The sequence below is a fragment of the Miniopterus schreibersii genome (assembly GCF_964146895.1).
Source record: "Miniopterus schreibersii genome assembly, chromosome: 11".
Taxonomy (NCBI): domain Eukaryota; kingdom Metazoa; phylum Chordata; class Mammalia; order Chiroptera; family Miniopteridae; genus Miniopterus; species Miniopterus schreibersii.
Genome location: NC_138111.1, coordinates 20,287,472 through 20,303,690, shown reverse-complemented (window position 1 = coordinate 20,303,690; position 16,219 = coordinate 20,287,472). Strand labels below are relative to the sequence as shown.

Here is a 16,219-nt window from a genome sequence, read left to right as displayed (position 1 = left end):
TTCTATTTTTAGTTTTTTGAGGAACTTCCATACTATTTTCCATGCTGTTGTAATATTACATTCCCACTAGCAGTGCACAAGGGTTTCAATTTCTCCACATCCTTGCCAACACATGCTATTTCTATTTTTATTGTTGTTATTTTAATTGAGATATAGTTGACATATAACATTATATTAGTTTTAGGTGTACAAAATAATGACTTGATATTTATATATTACTTAATGATCACCACAATAGATCTAGTTGATATCCATCACCACACATAGTTACAAATTTTTTTTCTTGTGGTAAGAACTTTTAAGAGCTACTCACTTAGCAGCTTTTAAATATATTATACACTATTATTAACTATAGTCACCATACTGTACATTACATTTCCAGGGCTTATTTTATAACTGGAAGTATGTATCTTTTGACCACCTTGACCCATTTTGCCTGTACTTTGTTTTTTTGATAATGGCCATCCTAAAGGGTGTGAGGTGATACCTCATTATAGTTTTGCTTTGCATTTCTCTAGTGATTAGTGATGTTGAGCATCTTTTCGTATACCTGTCCATTTGTATATCTTCTTTCAAGAATAATCTATTCAGATATTTTGCCCATTTTTAAATCAGGGTACTTGTTTGCTGTTGTTGAATTGTAGGAGTTCTTTATATATTCTGGTAGTAACCTCTTGTCAGATATATGATTTGCATTTATTTTCTCTCATTGCATGGGTTGCCTTTCATTCTGTTTATTATTTCCTTTAATGTGGAGAAGTTTTTAAGTTTAGTTTTGTCCCATTTTTCCTTATGATGTTAAGTACAATGTATTAAGATAATTAAAATTTGTTAAAAATGTGACTAGTGATTACCTTGCTTCAGTAGCTCTCTACAATATTTTCGTTCAATTATTGCTATTAAAGTTGTTTCTAAGTTTATTATAACAACTATATATTTAAGATTCTGATAGGAATAGAAAATTTTATTTTAATGATTATTTTTTTTCTAGAGTCAGCTTAGTCAATGTAATAGTGCCCTGGAGAACTCTGAAGAACTGTTAGAATTTGCAACACGGTCATTAGATATAAAGGAGGCTGAAGAATTTTCAAAGGTACAAAAAAGTTAACCATAAAAACTAAACTAACCTACTTAAAAAGGAAAGTTTCGATTAAAAAATGGCATTTTCACTTTTAACTTTGGATTTATTTAGTCTAAAAAATATAAAGTTTAAAAGGACTATAAAGTCTAGTTTTGAATTCCTTTGTGTGAACTGATTGGGAAAACTATCACTTGATGCAGATGAGCACTGCAACTTAATGAGATTTGTTATTAAAGTTATTAATATCCAGCTTTTATCTTAAGAAATTGTTTGAATGTTTTATTAAAATATGAAAATGTAGGTCCCTTTTTAGGGGAATGTTTGGTATGAAAATATAAACAGTAGAGCACAAAGATTGCTAATGTTTTAACCTAGGTCCTTGTGTTTAAGAGAATTCAGATTCTAGTTTCTATTTTAAGTAGAGTTGTTTTTCAGTGATTGCCAGTTGATCAGATCTGCTATATTTGATGCAGAATAAGGATGTGGAATATGTTAGAAATGGTGTGAGAAGAATGGGAAATTAAGCTATATAATTAGCAAAATATGGATTAGTAATCTTATGAAGCTAAAATATTTGAGTTTGATGTTATTTTTCTTGGTCTTTGTGGACAAAGTAATGAGCTGCATTAGTGTTAGAAAGGTGGCTTTATAATCAATTTGTGTCCAATTTGTGTCTAATGTTTTCATTTTATGATTCCTCTGTGAACTTGAGAGTAGAAAAGTCTTTCTTGAGAAGGTAACATTTGTTGGCTTATATCCCTACATTTTGAAAATGAACTTTAAAAACTAATTCCATTTAGCAAAATTAATCAAAAGTCATTTTTCTATGAATCAGTAAACTAATTCTCAAATTTGGAGGTGGGTTGTAAGAAAATTCATCTTTGCATTTGGTAACATTTACTATATAAAGCAGTTATGAGGGAAATATATCATACTTTAAGGTACTTTAAAAATATAGCTATGTCACCTATTTAGAGGGCATATATGTGATAACCTCAAATATCTGGAACATAGCAAGTACAGGCAGAAAGCAAAAGATGTCTGAGTCATCAAAATCAGCATCATAGAGTTCATGGGCAAGAGTTAATATCCTCTATTTGTGATAGTTTTTCAGAATCTGTTGACTATTAATATGTACGTGGTACTAAAGTTTTTAGCTTTTTTCTTTCTGTTTCCTAGTGTCAAGAGCCCCCTTCTAGTGGAGTAGGGTACTGTTAATGACAGGCACAGTCATAGTGACAGGAATTAATAGTGAGAGCCTGAGAGGGAGGAAGAAGACAGGAAAGTTATAAAATGTGTGCACAAGTACTCAGAAATAACTTGGATCCAGTTCCATTTAAATAGGGACTGATGCTTGGAAAAACTTTGATAAAAGTTTGTTTTTTCCAGGTTTCTCTTTTCATTGACATTTTCAGAGTCTTCCTCTCCCCTTCCTCTCAGAGACAACTATTTTCTCTTTCTCTCTCCTTTTTGTTCTTTTCAGGTTTGTTGATTAAAACTTGTTCCCAGTTATTTGTATATTGGAAAGGTTCTGATAAAATAAATCACATTGTGGTTTAAATATATTTTCTTAATGTGCCAGTTGGCTTCTTACCTTATAGTTTTGTTTTGTCTTCCAGCATTTTGCAGTACCTGCTTAATAGCTTAAACCATTTGGAGATGTGGTGAAATGACTTCTCAGTGTTTCCCAGTCAGAAATCTGAGTTTCTTATTCAAGAGAAATGCTTAACTGAGATGAGAGTTGCCTGCAATTATTTTCTGAGCATATCCAGATAGTATCCAGATAATGGTTTGATTCCAAGTCAGAACCTAAGTTCATTTCCCTAGCCAACTGCATGGACTACAGGCTTGCCCCAAACACCTAATTACTGACAGAATAGGGAAAGCTGACTTCAAAGATTAACTGTTGGACTAGCAGTATATTGTCAGATATTTGGAAAAACTTTTTCTAAGATTTACTCTTTGCAAATATCCCATATTAAGGTGGTTAAATCCGATTAATATGAGAAGTTCATGGGAACAAAATATCATAGGCTAAAATCCAGACCATGAGTCTTTTTAGACTTTGTTATCTTCAAAAAGGAAGTTTTAAGTACTGATATTTAAATGATCATATTGTTATACCTCAACATGAGAACTGAATATGAAGCTATGCTATTAGACAGTTTGAAAGTGAGCAAGTAAAAATAGCACAATTGGAAAAGGATTTTAGAGCATACTTTCACTAATTTTTTTTTTTAGACTCTTAGAAGTTTGGTTTATAGGAAATATATGTGGAAAGATCACCAACAAATAAGATCTGATCATCAACTTTATTTCTGGCTGGACAAGTAGCCAAAACCCCACCAAACATGGGTTCTCTGCTGATAGCTGGCCTGCACTACACTGCTTGGATCCTTTGCCAAAATCAATACCCCGATCTTTCCCCACCCCCTGAATTTAGAATTTGAATTCTACCTGTGAAGAGCTGAGTCTGTGGGACAATTTCCAAGTCAGTATAACTAACCAGCCATTTCATCACAGTCTGGCCACAATAACCCACTTGTCAGACTAGATGAAATAAAATGTACAGACTAAGGCGAAAGGGAAACAGTATCTTCTACATTTGATCTCAGATGAAAAGGGAGAATGGGTTTTGTGTATTTCCCACTTCTGACTCACAGCCATTGGAATATTGTTCAGCGATTGTCCGGCTCTTACCACTGGGAGGAGCAAATAAGGAGAGGGAGAGTATTGGCAGAAGCTGCTGCTGTGGGCCAAAGTCAGGAATGCTGGGAGAGGAGAGGACCTTTAACCAAAACATGAATGTTTCAGTTACGGAGGCAATTTAAAAACAAACCTAAGTATTTCTTAAGAATAGCTCAAGCTATAATTTTCCCCCTTTGTTTCATTTATGGATGTGTGTGTTCCATAAACATTTAATGTTCAGTTACATTTAATAATTGTTAAGTAGTACTGTGTGCCAAGCTTTATGCTGGACACTGGGGATGGAGTGTTGAGGAGAACAGCCATGGTCTATGTTGGATGTATCATTAATTATGCTGGTCAGTATGGGGGAAAAATTTTTGTTGGATATATTATATTGTATGTAAATGTAAAGGGGACATCAGTTTTTACTTGTATTTCTCATTATTTTTCTGTGTCTGTCACCAAGTAATAACTGTGTCCCCTTCCTAAACTTATGCTAGCATTCTCAAAAAAAACACCACAAAACTTAATGTAGATGTTTACATTGGCAGCTTCTGTGAAGTCATCTGAGGAAAGACCCCATTGTGTGAAGTATTTCTCTGGTTTCTCCTGGTCTGCGTTTTGCCATTAGAACTTACTCTTTGGGGGTAAAGGATTGTAGAACTGCAGCCTAGTTTTATATGTTAGCAGGCAAGCTCTCAGAATACAAGGTCTTTGCCCAGTGAAGGCATATAGAGAAAACTTGGAACAATCATTATGAAGTGGTGAAAGAGATCTCTGAAGAAAAATTGGAGAGCAGATTTGAACTGTGTAAGAAAACCATCAGAATGCATAGAAATGGGTGCCCCATGGGGAGAGAGATGTTCGAGTGGAGAGTGTCAGGCTGAATGAAAGGAGGCGTGTTAGGATAACCTTAAGGTAAGAAAAATCGTTTGTAGTCATCTGGTTTTAGTGTGAAGTGGTGTTCAGTTTTCCTCCTTGTAAGGTGATTTATATGGGGTCTAGATTTTCTACTGTATTTCTAACATCACATTATGCAAGCTGATGCAAACTGTACATATTTCCTATAATTTATGTTTTGGTGAATATGAACTAATCTATTCCAGGGTTTATATCCTAACTTTTCTTGCATGTCACTGCCATTGAACTTGCATGAAAAGCACTAACTGCCTTCTTTCTCTCCTCCCTGATTTGCTCCAAGGCTGCCAGACAGATCAAGGATAGGTATGGAATAAAGCCTATGTTTTTATTTAAGTGTTGATATTGAAGTCAGAAATGAAATTCAGGAACAGTTTCTTATTAGAATCTCATTGGTTAAAATAAAAATACCTAATGATCAAGTACAAAAGAAAATGTCTTCTGTATGTTTTTCTGAAATAAACAATATTAAAATAAAACCATAGTTGTGGACAATTTTGTGCTTCCAAAAGAATTTCATTTCTGGTATAATGTAGTTAGTTTTAGTACAGTTCTTAATTACCTATGCTAATAGATGGGGAACCGATTTGAATAATTAAAAATATATATTCCTGGAATGCATTTTTTGTTGTTCTTAAATTTTATAAGCGTGTCTTATTTTCTGAGAAGTCACAGCATGTTAAATAGTCTTCAGGAGCTACAGCTCTCCTACTGTGCTGCTCTCCTGTTAATTTTAACACCTTTGTATCCTCATTCCATCCTATTCCTGGTGCCATCTCTTTCTCTTTCTAATGCCACTTCTATCTAGTTTTTGGGAAGAGAATATTAAAGAAAATTATGAAAGACTCTGACTTAAAAGGTCTTTCTCATTGATAGAGTCAGGATTAGGAAAGGAAACTGAGTACTTGCTGTAATGGGTACACAGAAAGGCTAAAGGAGCTGCTGGCAATTTTGGATCGGGTTGCCACAGAAGGGATGGCTCTGATCTGCCTGGCTAGTCACTGATCATTGACTGTAGTGAGATGATCACTTAGGTTTCTGTATTTGAGGATATGGGATTCTCTGAAAGGCACAGCTCCTCAAATCACCACTCTGAATCCTAGATGAAATTACTCTTCATCCGATAATTTATAAAACCATTCATTATAGATTGTGTGAAAACCAGTGTCTTTATTGTTAATCTTGGCTGAAGACTTCAATTCTGTGTTTCTCTCATGCCTGTTTATTTTACTAGAGGCAAGATTCACATGGCAGTCATAGCATTTTTAGCACAAATATTCATTTTTATTTTTTGAATATTTTATATCAGAGATTGGTTAAAGACATGGATTATTCTTATAAATCCCAAATGTAGAAAGGAGATCATGAGAGTTTGAAGATGAAAAGTAAAGTATTGGTTGTTTGAGGCGCTTTTTTTTTTTGTATAAGGTAGTCTTGGGTTGTGTCTGCTGGAATTCACTGTGAGTGATCCGTCTTCCTACCTGGCTAGATTATTCTTGTGATTAGCCACTTCCTGATCAGGCCTTGGACTGTCTAAAGACTTGGTGAGAGACCTTGCAATAGCCTCCCTTGTTCTACTAGGAATCTCTCTGGTTCTGTGCTTCCCCGAATTCTGTCCTTACCCCTGACCTCTTTCTCTTTGTCCAGATTTGTTTGTCAGAATTTAATGCTATGATCAGTGTTCATGGCTGAATGTATTCTTCAGTGAAGCCTGATTTCCTTTCCTCTTCTTCTAAGCTAACCTCTTGGCTTGATTTCATCAGTATCCAAGGGATCTCAGGTGTCAGAGTTTCTTTTTCGTTTGTTTTGTTTTGTTTTTCAAATCTTATTCATTTTTTTAGGCTTCCCACAAAATTTTTATTTCCTGCCTAAGGAATATTTCTGGATTTTGGCTTAATTTTTTAAACTTGATAGTTAGTTTCATAATGTCCAGGTTTCTCTGATATAGTTTTTAGATGCTCTCCTAGGAAGCAAGCTTCTAAAATTCCATTATTGCCATTTATAATATAAGAAAAATTTAAGCATATAATCATAAATAATTACTTTCACCGAGGGAAGAAAGGATTATTCCCTTACATGAGGGCTAAAGTGGTATTTTAAGGAAGAGTGTGTAACATACCTGAACAAGCAGAGATATAAAAGTGAAAGTACCTGTGTGAACTCAGTATTTATCATTTGGTCAGACAGAAGTTGTACAGGAGGAATGGCGAGTGACAGGAAACACTGAAAACAGAAATGAGAAGACAATGTAGAGCCGATCTCTGCATCTTTACAGGGCACTGGTATATACTTCTGGGGGCGCAGTAATGTTGGAAGATGATTAGTTGAGGTATATTGTGAGGTATATTGTGGGAGTTACTGGTTCTTGAAGGAAAGGGGTCATGAAAGGAAGAGTCAAGCTAATTAGGTAGGTATTTTAAGGAAATTAAAAGTGTCCATCTAGCCCGGCCAGGTGTGGCTCAGCGGTTGAGCGTCTACCTAGGATCCAGGCGATAGGGATTCGATTCCCGGTCAGGGCACATGCCCGGGTTGCAGGCTCTATCCCCAGTCCGGGGCTTGCAGGAGGCAGCCTATCAATGACTCTCTCATCACTGTTGTTTCTATCTCTCTCTCCCTCTCTTTTCCTCTCTCTGAGATCAATAAAGATATATTTTTAAAAAAAGAAAGTGTCCATCTGTATGTTTTGCAGTTAACTTTGCAAAAATAAAGTGGAGAAGTGATTCTTGTATTCAGCTTTACTATTAGAAATAAATCAAGAAAGGTGGAATTAAAACATTTGTAACAACATGGATCCGTAACATAATTATCTATGGATTTTAGATTGTTAGTTTGGGCTTTGGGCCACAATTGTCTAAATATATTCAGTTTAAAAAGTCCAGTCTTTTGAAAGATTATAGCATTGGTGTACATCTGACTTGATTTATGGAGACTGAAATTTTCATCGACTAGAAAATGAAGGTCACTTGTGTTTTTTTAGGCTTTGATAGACCTTTCTATTGCTTTTTTGGAAACATTCTTTTTCTTTGAGGTCTTAGTGATTAAATCAAGTTTTGCAGATAAAGCTTCAGAATTAAATTATCTAAAATACTTTCAGATATTTTTTTCTCAACAGTTCAAAGAATGCATTTAAATAATCAGGTTTAGAAGCAAGTAAGTAGGTTCAAACCCATTCATTGATTCTATGGGCACTTACTTTAGTACCTTCTGAGTATAGCTCTTTGAGAAGTCTTTGAATCAAAAGATACTTGGGACTGTAAAGAACAGAGTATGTAAGACTTAGCCTTTGTTCCTAACTTCTTATTGATGAAATCTGAAATTTTATTATTGAGAACCAGCAGCATAAAGTAGTATGTGAGAAAGACTCACTGTTAGGCCTGAAGTTCATTAAGTGTGAGTTCCTTTCCCTATAAATTGTATTTCAGTATAGCACTTTCTTCTTGATAAACAGATCAGTTAACTTTGTTTCTAAATAGAGTGACTACTTTCTTAGTTTTAAAATGAAATAAACTGAATACAGTAACAGACATTTTTCTTCCTAAAATAATTGACTATAGCAGTGAGTTTGATATCTTTTATGCCATTGATCTCTAGAGTAGATTTGGCAGATCTGAATGACTAGGCCTTGTATTATCTTTGTTCCTCCAGCTCTATTTACTTCCTCTCCCAAATTGTGTACTAGGAGGACAACATTCATGAATATTACTTTTGTATTGTTTTTTGATGAAAGATTCTAAAGGGAATTACTTTGTGATACATGTGGAAATTTACTATAATATGAAAAACTGAAACTTGAGATAAAATGACAAATTAATAGAGCATGATAATTTCTTTTCTTTCCAGTTTTAATTGACAGAACAGTTTCCCCATACTGTGGATAAAATGAGGTCTGGTATAGCTTCTTGCTTTTTTTGTTTTTGTTTTTTATACCACATTCATCTACTAAATATTTATTGAACTCCTGTTATTTTTATGGCATGTGGTTTCACAGAGTTGTTTCTCCTATATCCTTCCATATAGCTGATGTTGACATGTCAGAATGACAGCCACTAGTGATTTCACATCTCTCTTTTCTCATCCATGGCCTATCCTTAGCAGCTCCCAAGCTGTACAGTATTTGGTCAGTGTACCTCTACTCTTATTTGAGGATACACGGAGTAGCTGTTACTCCCAGGTAGAATGTTTGAATCTGGGTGTATGTACAGGTCATTATTTGGCATATGAAAAGTGAGGCTGGCATCAGGAAGTCAGTAAGATTGAGTTGTACAGAGGTTTAGATGGCTGTTGGGTCTGTTACAGATGATTTATGCTGATTTGTCTCTTGTGATACTTGTTGTATTTATATGCATTTTTATAAAACTGGCTGGAGGAAAATCCTTTAAAGTTATCTTAAATGTCTTTAAATTTAAAAACATTTTACAGTTTTTTTATTTAGTTAAGTTTCAAAGACTAAACAAATTTCTATTTAGTTTTGTTATCTTTGTTAGAGTTTCTGAATTCACTAGAGTGAAATAATTTCTATCCTTACATTTTATAAATTAAATATATGACACTTCCCATTCTTTTATTTTTAAAAGTATGTTTGTGTTTGCCGTAGAGTAACAATGGCCTCAGCCTTTCGCCTTTCTTTGAAACCAAAGGTCAGTGACAACATGACTCATTTAATGGTGGATTTTTCTCAGGAAAGACAGATGTTGCAGACTTTGAAGTTTTTGCCAGGTAAGTGCATATATTAGATGTAAAGTTAGATATAGAAAACATTTTTTCTGCAAGATTTTTCTGTATGAGCATTGGAATGTAAATATTAAAGAAGTATAGCTCGATTTTTTTCTTCATTCAGCTAAGGGATAATTAAATTTGCTAGTCTTTATTTTTAGAGAATTATTTTACTGGTAGTTAAAATTCCATTTTTAAGAATCCCATTAAAGGATATATTTTATCGTTAGTTTGACAGAGCAGTACACCACAGTGTAACACTGGGTCTTGTACCCAGATTTCTTAGATTTGAATCTTGGCTACCACTTACTTGCTGCGTAACCTCAAACAAGCTATTTAACTTTGCCTCATTTTCTTCATCTTTAAAATGTGATGTTATCCTTCTAGGGTTTTTATAGGGATTAAATTAATTGAAATCTCTAAAGCGCAGAGTTAACATTCAATAAATGTTAGCTACTATCTTTACCATTTTTGTTGCGGTGGTTGTTGGTTCAGATGGAATTTTATTTCCAGCAATAATATGTTAACATTGGTTTATTAGAGTATTAGTATGAGGATATTTCAGTAGCCAAAACTATTTGAAACTGAGTCCCAAATTATTTGTTCACATGCTTGAAAGAGCCAATTAAAGACCTTTTGGTTAGTAGTATTCTCTTTTTAGCTAGCATCAACTAATGTTAAGTTGATAGCTAAAACAATTTGGACATGGTGATTTGGGGGATCAGGAAATCTCTTGAAAGTGAAGTGTTTTACTTAAATAGGTGCTTTGTTAGAACTGGTTTTTATTTTTTAGTGGTTAGCTGTTTTGAATAGAGGATGTTGATATGAAACAATTCTCTGAATATTTGGTCAGGGATTTAGAATACAATTGGAAAGGCAAGGTTAGTAGTCATGAAACTAGTGGAACAAGTAAGGGTAGCACAAGTGAAGTGTTAACTTGTGTGGAATAGTTCAGGAGTTCTGGAAGTTTTAGAAGGATAGATGAGAGAAGGAATCATAGTGCAGAGGAAGAGAGTAGTATACTTGTCAGTGCATGTCCTCCCCATGTGCAAGGTCCCCTCTTAACATCCTGCATTAATACGGTGCACTTACTATCATTGGTGAACCAATATTGATACATTATTATTATTAACTAAAGCCCATGGTTTACATTAGGGTTCACTCTTTGTGTTATACAATTCTGTGCATTGTGACAAATGTATAATGTCATGTGTCCACCATAACATTATCATACAGAACAGTTTCATTGCCCTAAAATTTCCCTGCACTCTGCTGGTTTATCCCTTGTATCTTGTAGTCTTGCTATAATCGTTTGCTCATTTCAGTAATTATTTTCATTGATTCTGTGGAGTTTTCTCTATAGATAATCACGTCATCGGGAACAAAGACAGTTGTATTTCTTCCTTCCTAGTCTATGTACCTTTTACTTCCTTTTCTTGTCTTACTGCATTTAGCTAGAACTTCCAGTATACTGTTGAATAGGAGTGGTGAGAGGGGACATCCCTGCCCTAGGTTTTTTTGTAGATGTTCTTTATCAAGTAAGACCCCTCTATTCCTAGTTTGCTGAGAATTTTTGTCATGAGTGGTTGGATTTTGTCAAATGTTTTTTCTCTGTCTGCTGATATGATGATCATATGATTTTTCTTCTGATGTGATAGATTACATTAATTGATTTAAAATGTTGAACCACCCTTGCATACTTGGAATAAAACTTTTTTTCAGTGACAGAATGTTTAAAATATAATGCCTGTACAGTTTCACACATTTCAGACACATCTGTATCAGTGGAGGACCATGTTCTCCAATTAGCCCGTTGTTATGTAAATGAAACATCTGTTAATGTTGAGCTATGGAAAAATCTCTTATGGAAAGGAAATTGATTAATGTTCATACATGTTAATTGTGGCTCATTTATCCCAATTTATTTTAATGAGTCATAGAACTCTTTGAAGGAACATTTTAAAATTCTTAAGTATTTTGGAGGTTGGGGAGTTCATTTTTGTTTAGTGCTGAGAAATTACAATTATTTTATAAATGAGATTTAAAAAATACATAGAAAATATCTTGAATTATTTTAATTATATTCAAAGCAAGTTATTTTCTCAGTAGCGATTTAATGTATATTCTACAGCTGTTTGAAATAGATTAAAAGTACATACTGAGAAGTAACAAGTCTTTTTTTTTTTAATATCTCTTTGTTGATTTCAGAGAGAGAAAGAGAGAGGGAGGGGGAGAGCTGAAACATCAGTGATGAGAGAGTCATCATTGATCGTCTGCCTTTTGCATGCCCCCGACTGGGAATTGAACCGTGATCTCCTGGATCCTAGGTCGATGCTCAACCGCTGAGCCAGGCCTGGAGGGGCAACAAGTCATTATTGTTTCTTGATTCTTAGCATGTTTGTATTGCTTTTTGCTAAGTAGGATTTAATAAACTTTGAATAAGCTATGAAGAAACTTTGAAACATGAATTTTAAGCAGAGCTTTGAAGAATATATTGCATTTATAAACTGTCTCTTCTCTTAGCCGGACTTAGTTGACTAGTTCAAAAGCAGCAGGAAAACCCTAGTTCGAGTGGCAGACATAAATACTGGGTTACTGCTGTAGTAAATGAGAAATGAGTCTGTTTCTTTTGTCTTCAGTCCCCAAGGCTCCAGAGATAGATCCAGTAGAGTGTTTGGTGGCTGACAATGCTGTAACAGTAGCTTGGAGAATGCCAGAAGAAGATAATAAGATTGACCATTTTATCCTGGAATATAGGAAAACTAATTTTGATGGACTTCCACGCGTAAAGGATGAGCGATGCTGGGAGATAATTGATCATATTAAGGGTACTGAATATACACTGTCAGGTAAAACGACTGCATTTCATGAATCTTTCTCAGAGAATAAACATAATTGTGAAAAGTATTTGAGTTTTTTGTTGTTTTTTTTTAAATATATCTTGATTGATTTCAGAGAGAGGAAAGGAGAGGGAGAGGAAAGAGAGAGATAGAAACATCAATGATGAGAGAGTCATTGATCTGCTGCCTAGCCGGCAATCCAGACATGTGCCCTGACCAGGAATCGAACCCCGACCGCCTGGATCCTAGGTCGACCCTCAACCACTGAGCCACGCCTGGCCGGGCTATTTTGAGTTATTTTAAAAGATGATGTTATTAAATTTCTTTAACCAAGTGACTTTTTATATATTCATTATAGAGGTGAATTTCTCTTAAAATATCAAGAAAACCTTCATTTAAATTAATTCTGGATATTTACAACCTGGTAAAACAATGTATATAGAACAAACATGAAGGGGAGTTCTGGAAACAATAGTTCAGAATAACATTTAATTTTTACCTTGGTTTCTAGCAACAAAAAAACCTCAATTTTCTAGATGTATACCCTTCTCCACAAATATTTTTGCCTTTACCCTTTTATGATTACCTTCACTGTACTCATAGTAGAGCTGTGACTTGGTATTAGAAATTTGTTTGTTGGCCTTACGAAAGTCTTTAAAAGGTTATCGCCATATATAGGGGACTTTGGGTATTTGAAATGGCCGAATGTTGCCTGAGTTGTTAAATGCTTCTTATGCATGGTCAGTAATATTAGTAACTTTACCATTGTTAACACCATTTGTCAGGAGCAGGGGTGAAATGTATTACACGATGCATTTCATTTAACCAGTACAATACACCTCATTTACTATTTACAATTATGAGGTTGGTTTTATTATTTCTGTTTATATACAAAACTGTGGCTCTACCATGTTGAAAGTTCCCTAGCTAGTAATTTTTAGACTGTTTTAATCTAGACATGACTAATTTCACAGTTTTGCTATTAATCCCTATGCTTGACTTTCTCTTTAAATTTATTTTTCACATAAAAAGACAGTGTTCATAAATATAAAAATTCCTTAGGGTGTGTACTTTCCACAAGTTGAATATGTTATTTTAAATTTCAGTATCTATCCTTGAATGAAACATTACTTTTAATGAAGCTTGACAGTACCTTTTTATCACTAGGTTTTAAAAGACCTCATTGATAAACTGCATAACTTATTTCTTTTGAAGAAAGTAATAGGCAAATCATTATTTCTCTTATTTCAGCATTATCATTGTTTTAACATAAATTTATATTCTTCCTGAATAAAGAGAAAGTTTCAAAGAGGAAAAGATGTCTGTTTGAAGGTTTATACTCATATTTTTGGAGTAGATTCCTTTACTTTTTATGTCTGATAATCATTTTCATTTTTTTAGGCTTAAAGTTTGATTCAAAGTATATGAATTTCAGAGTGCGAGCTTGTAACAAAGCTGTGGCTGGAGAGTATTCTGATCCAGTGACTTTAGAGACAAAAGGTAAGATAAGTAACTATTTAGACAGCATAAAATAAGACAACATCTGAAGGTATTTGAGACTTCATGACTTGAAGCATTTTATGTATGTTTGCATCCCTCCTCCCCCCACCAGGAATTCCCAACAATAGGAATTTTAAGATGGAGAAATTAGGACATCAGTAGTGCTTTTCATTAGTTTTTCCTTTATCATGGTATTCAGGTAGGTAAAATAGACTGAGATGATAGTCTTACATTCTTAGGTGGGTGCTTAGTTTACAAATTTCAGTTTAGTGTAAATATATGAACATCATTGAGATGTGTCCAGTGTTTTCCTAGGGAATGGATTATGGCTCAGTGATGGAGAAGTACCTTTTCAGTTTAGTTCACCTTCTCTCTGTTTCCTTAAATCTTATTGTAGAAATTAACATTTATATAGTTTATTAATGTTTACAAAGCACTCTCACAGTTCTTTATTTATCATTAAAACCATTCTGAGAGATCAGTAGAATAGATATTATTGATAGCCATTTTGCAGAAGAAAGTGAAGTTCAAATATGTTAAATGACTTGTGTTTGATACCTAGATCTAGCTTGGAAAGGTGTGAATAAGAATCTGTTTCCAAGTTCTGTGCCAGCTCCTGTTGAAGGCATTAACCTAGGTGCCTAAAGTCTGAGAGCAATTTGAATTTAGTTAAAACTCCCTAGTTTTAACTCCCATATTTTAACACGGCTTTTTCAGATGTTTACCAGTTTGAAGGTCATAGTGCTAGAGATCTCCCCAGTTGTGAGATGATAATTGACTGGGTTTACTTCCAGAATCAGATTCCACACATCTCAATGATGTTTGTATATTTATATTAAACTGAAATTTGTAATCTAAGGGTTTGTAGAGAGAGACTAGTTGATTCTAGTTTTTTCAAACATTTCTCGCCTTGGGGATGGACCCCCTGGGTGTGGGTAGACTGAAACTCAACCCTGAGGCCCAATGAACAGTGATTTTGAACTTCAGGGAGATCCAGACAAAATCTGTCTTTTAAATAGCTATGGGTCACAGATTTTCTAAAGTTATCCCATAGCACTGGAGTGGCTATTAATGAGAGCAAGAGCTCCAGAGGAAAAGGCCAGGTTTTAAAAAGACATGTTGAACAGTTGTTTACTAATTTTCTTGGCTTGCTGCAGCCCTTGTTTACCAACCAGTAGAAATAAGGGTATGAACACAGAACTGGAGAGAAAGGGAGAGGTGGAGATTAAATAGTTGAGGCCTACCAAACTTTCATATCTTGCTACTTATGGTGGAAAATAGTCAACATTGTTATCTGTCTCCCCAGTGTATGTGGCATTATTTCTCTGTCATTGGAATTGTCAAAAGTGATGCATGAATTCTTATGACCAGAATTTTAAAAGTATATTATTCCTTACTTCCTTGTAAAGGTAGATGATATGATATTAATCACAGTTTACTCCCTGGCCTCACGTGATAATGGCTGTAATGTCTTAGGATACCAAGAAAGCAGCCACCAATACACATTGAACCCTTGAAATATTTCTGTACTCTGAGTTTTTGCTACTTTGTTTTCACAGACTTTTAAAGATATGGAAACTAATATCTAGCTGTATTACAGGGTTTATATAAGAGACAGGACTAACATTTGAGACCTCAGTGTGGAAGCCAGTCTTTTAAAAAAACCAAAACTATACAGTATTATTCCTGTTACCTTAGCCTCAGTTGAGGTTCCATAAAGGGATAGCTTCCAAAATTAAAAAAGAAAGAGAGAGAAAAGATTACACCCCTGGGATTGAAAGCCATGCCTTTTTGTTTGAATGCTGTGGTATTTGGTAAGTCTGGTCTCAAGTGACTTGGGGATGATACCTTTCCTGCCACCATTGACTCCACCCTTCTCTCCATCATATGACACATTAGAGAACAACCAGAGGATCTTTTTCTTTCTTTTTTTTAAAATTTATTTTTAAAATAATTTTTTTTAAATCAGCCTTTGGATTTTAACAAGTAATTGAGAATTGATGGCACCTTTGAGTTAGATCCACGTTTTCTTTCTCTCAAAAACGTGGATGCCCTCACATGCATTAGATTACCTAATAGCCAATACAGAGGGTAACCCTGTTTTCTTAAGGCAGTTCATTCTTGGTAGTGCAGTGTCTCAATTTTGCTTAATCCTGACTTTTTAATAACCTGTCTATTAAGGAATTTTTCCATTTTTACTGAAAAGCTGAATATTTCTTCATTCTGTAAGTTCCTGTCTGTTCACATGCAGATTTTGAAAGCTATTAACTTACTTGCATAGAATGACAATTACTAGAAGCAGTTAGGGTTAGTAAATTTGTACTTAGAATGTTGTATAAATAAAGACCCCAGTGAACAACGGGTCAGATGCGAGGTTGAAATTAAAGTGCTCTTTATTGAACAGTAGGTAGAGGATAACTGGATTCTTGATTCACTAGGTAAACATTAGGCTCTCTATGTGAATATTTTGTTATTTGAT

General features: G+C 34.5%; 1 protein-coding gene across 7 annotated transcripts in view; it reads left to right on the top strand.

The window, feature by feature from the left end:
* The window catches only part of FSD1L (fibronectin type III and SPRY domain containing 1 like), a 52,888-nt gene that overhangs the window by 15,519 nt on the left and 21,150 nt on the right, over nt 1-16,219 (top strand). For 6 of the 7 annotated variants that reach the window (XM_081150675.1, XM_081150674.1, XM_081150676.1 and 3 more), the window contains 5 exons: nt 992-1,093; nt 4,971-4,993; nt 9,282-9,403; nt 12,040-12,249; nt 13,642-13,740. In XM_081150675.1, coding sequence (XP_081006801.1) covers nt 992-1,093; nt 4,971-4,993; nt 9,282-9,403; nt 12,040-12,249; nt 13,642-13,740 — 556 coding nt within the window. The remainder of the gene's footprint in view (nt 1-991; nt 1,094-4,970; nt 4,994-9,281; nt 9,404-12,039; nt 12,250-13,641; nt 13,741-16,219) is intronic. The other variant, XM_081150679.1, reaches the window with a different exon arrangement.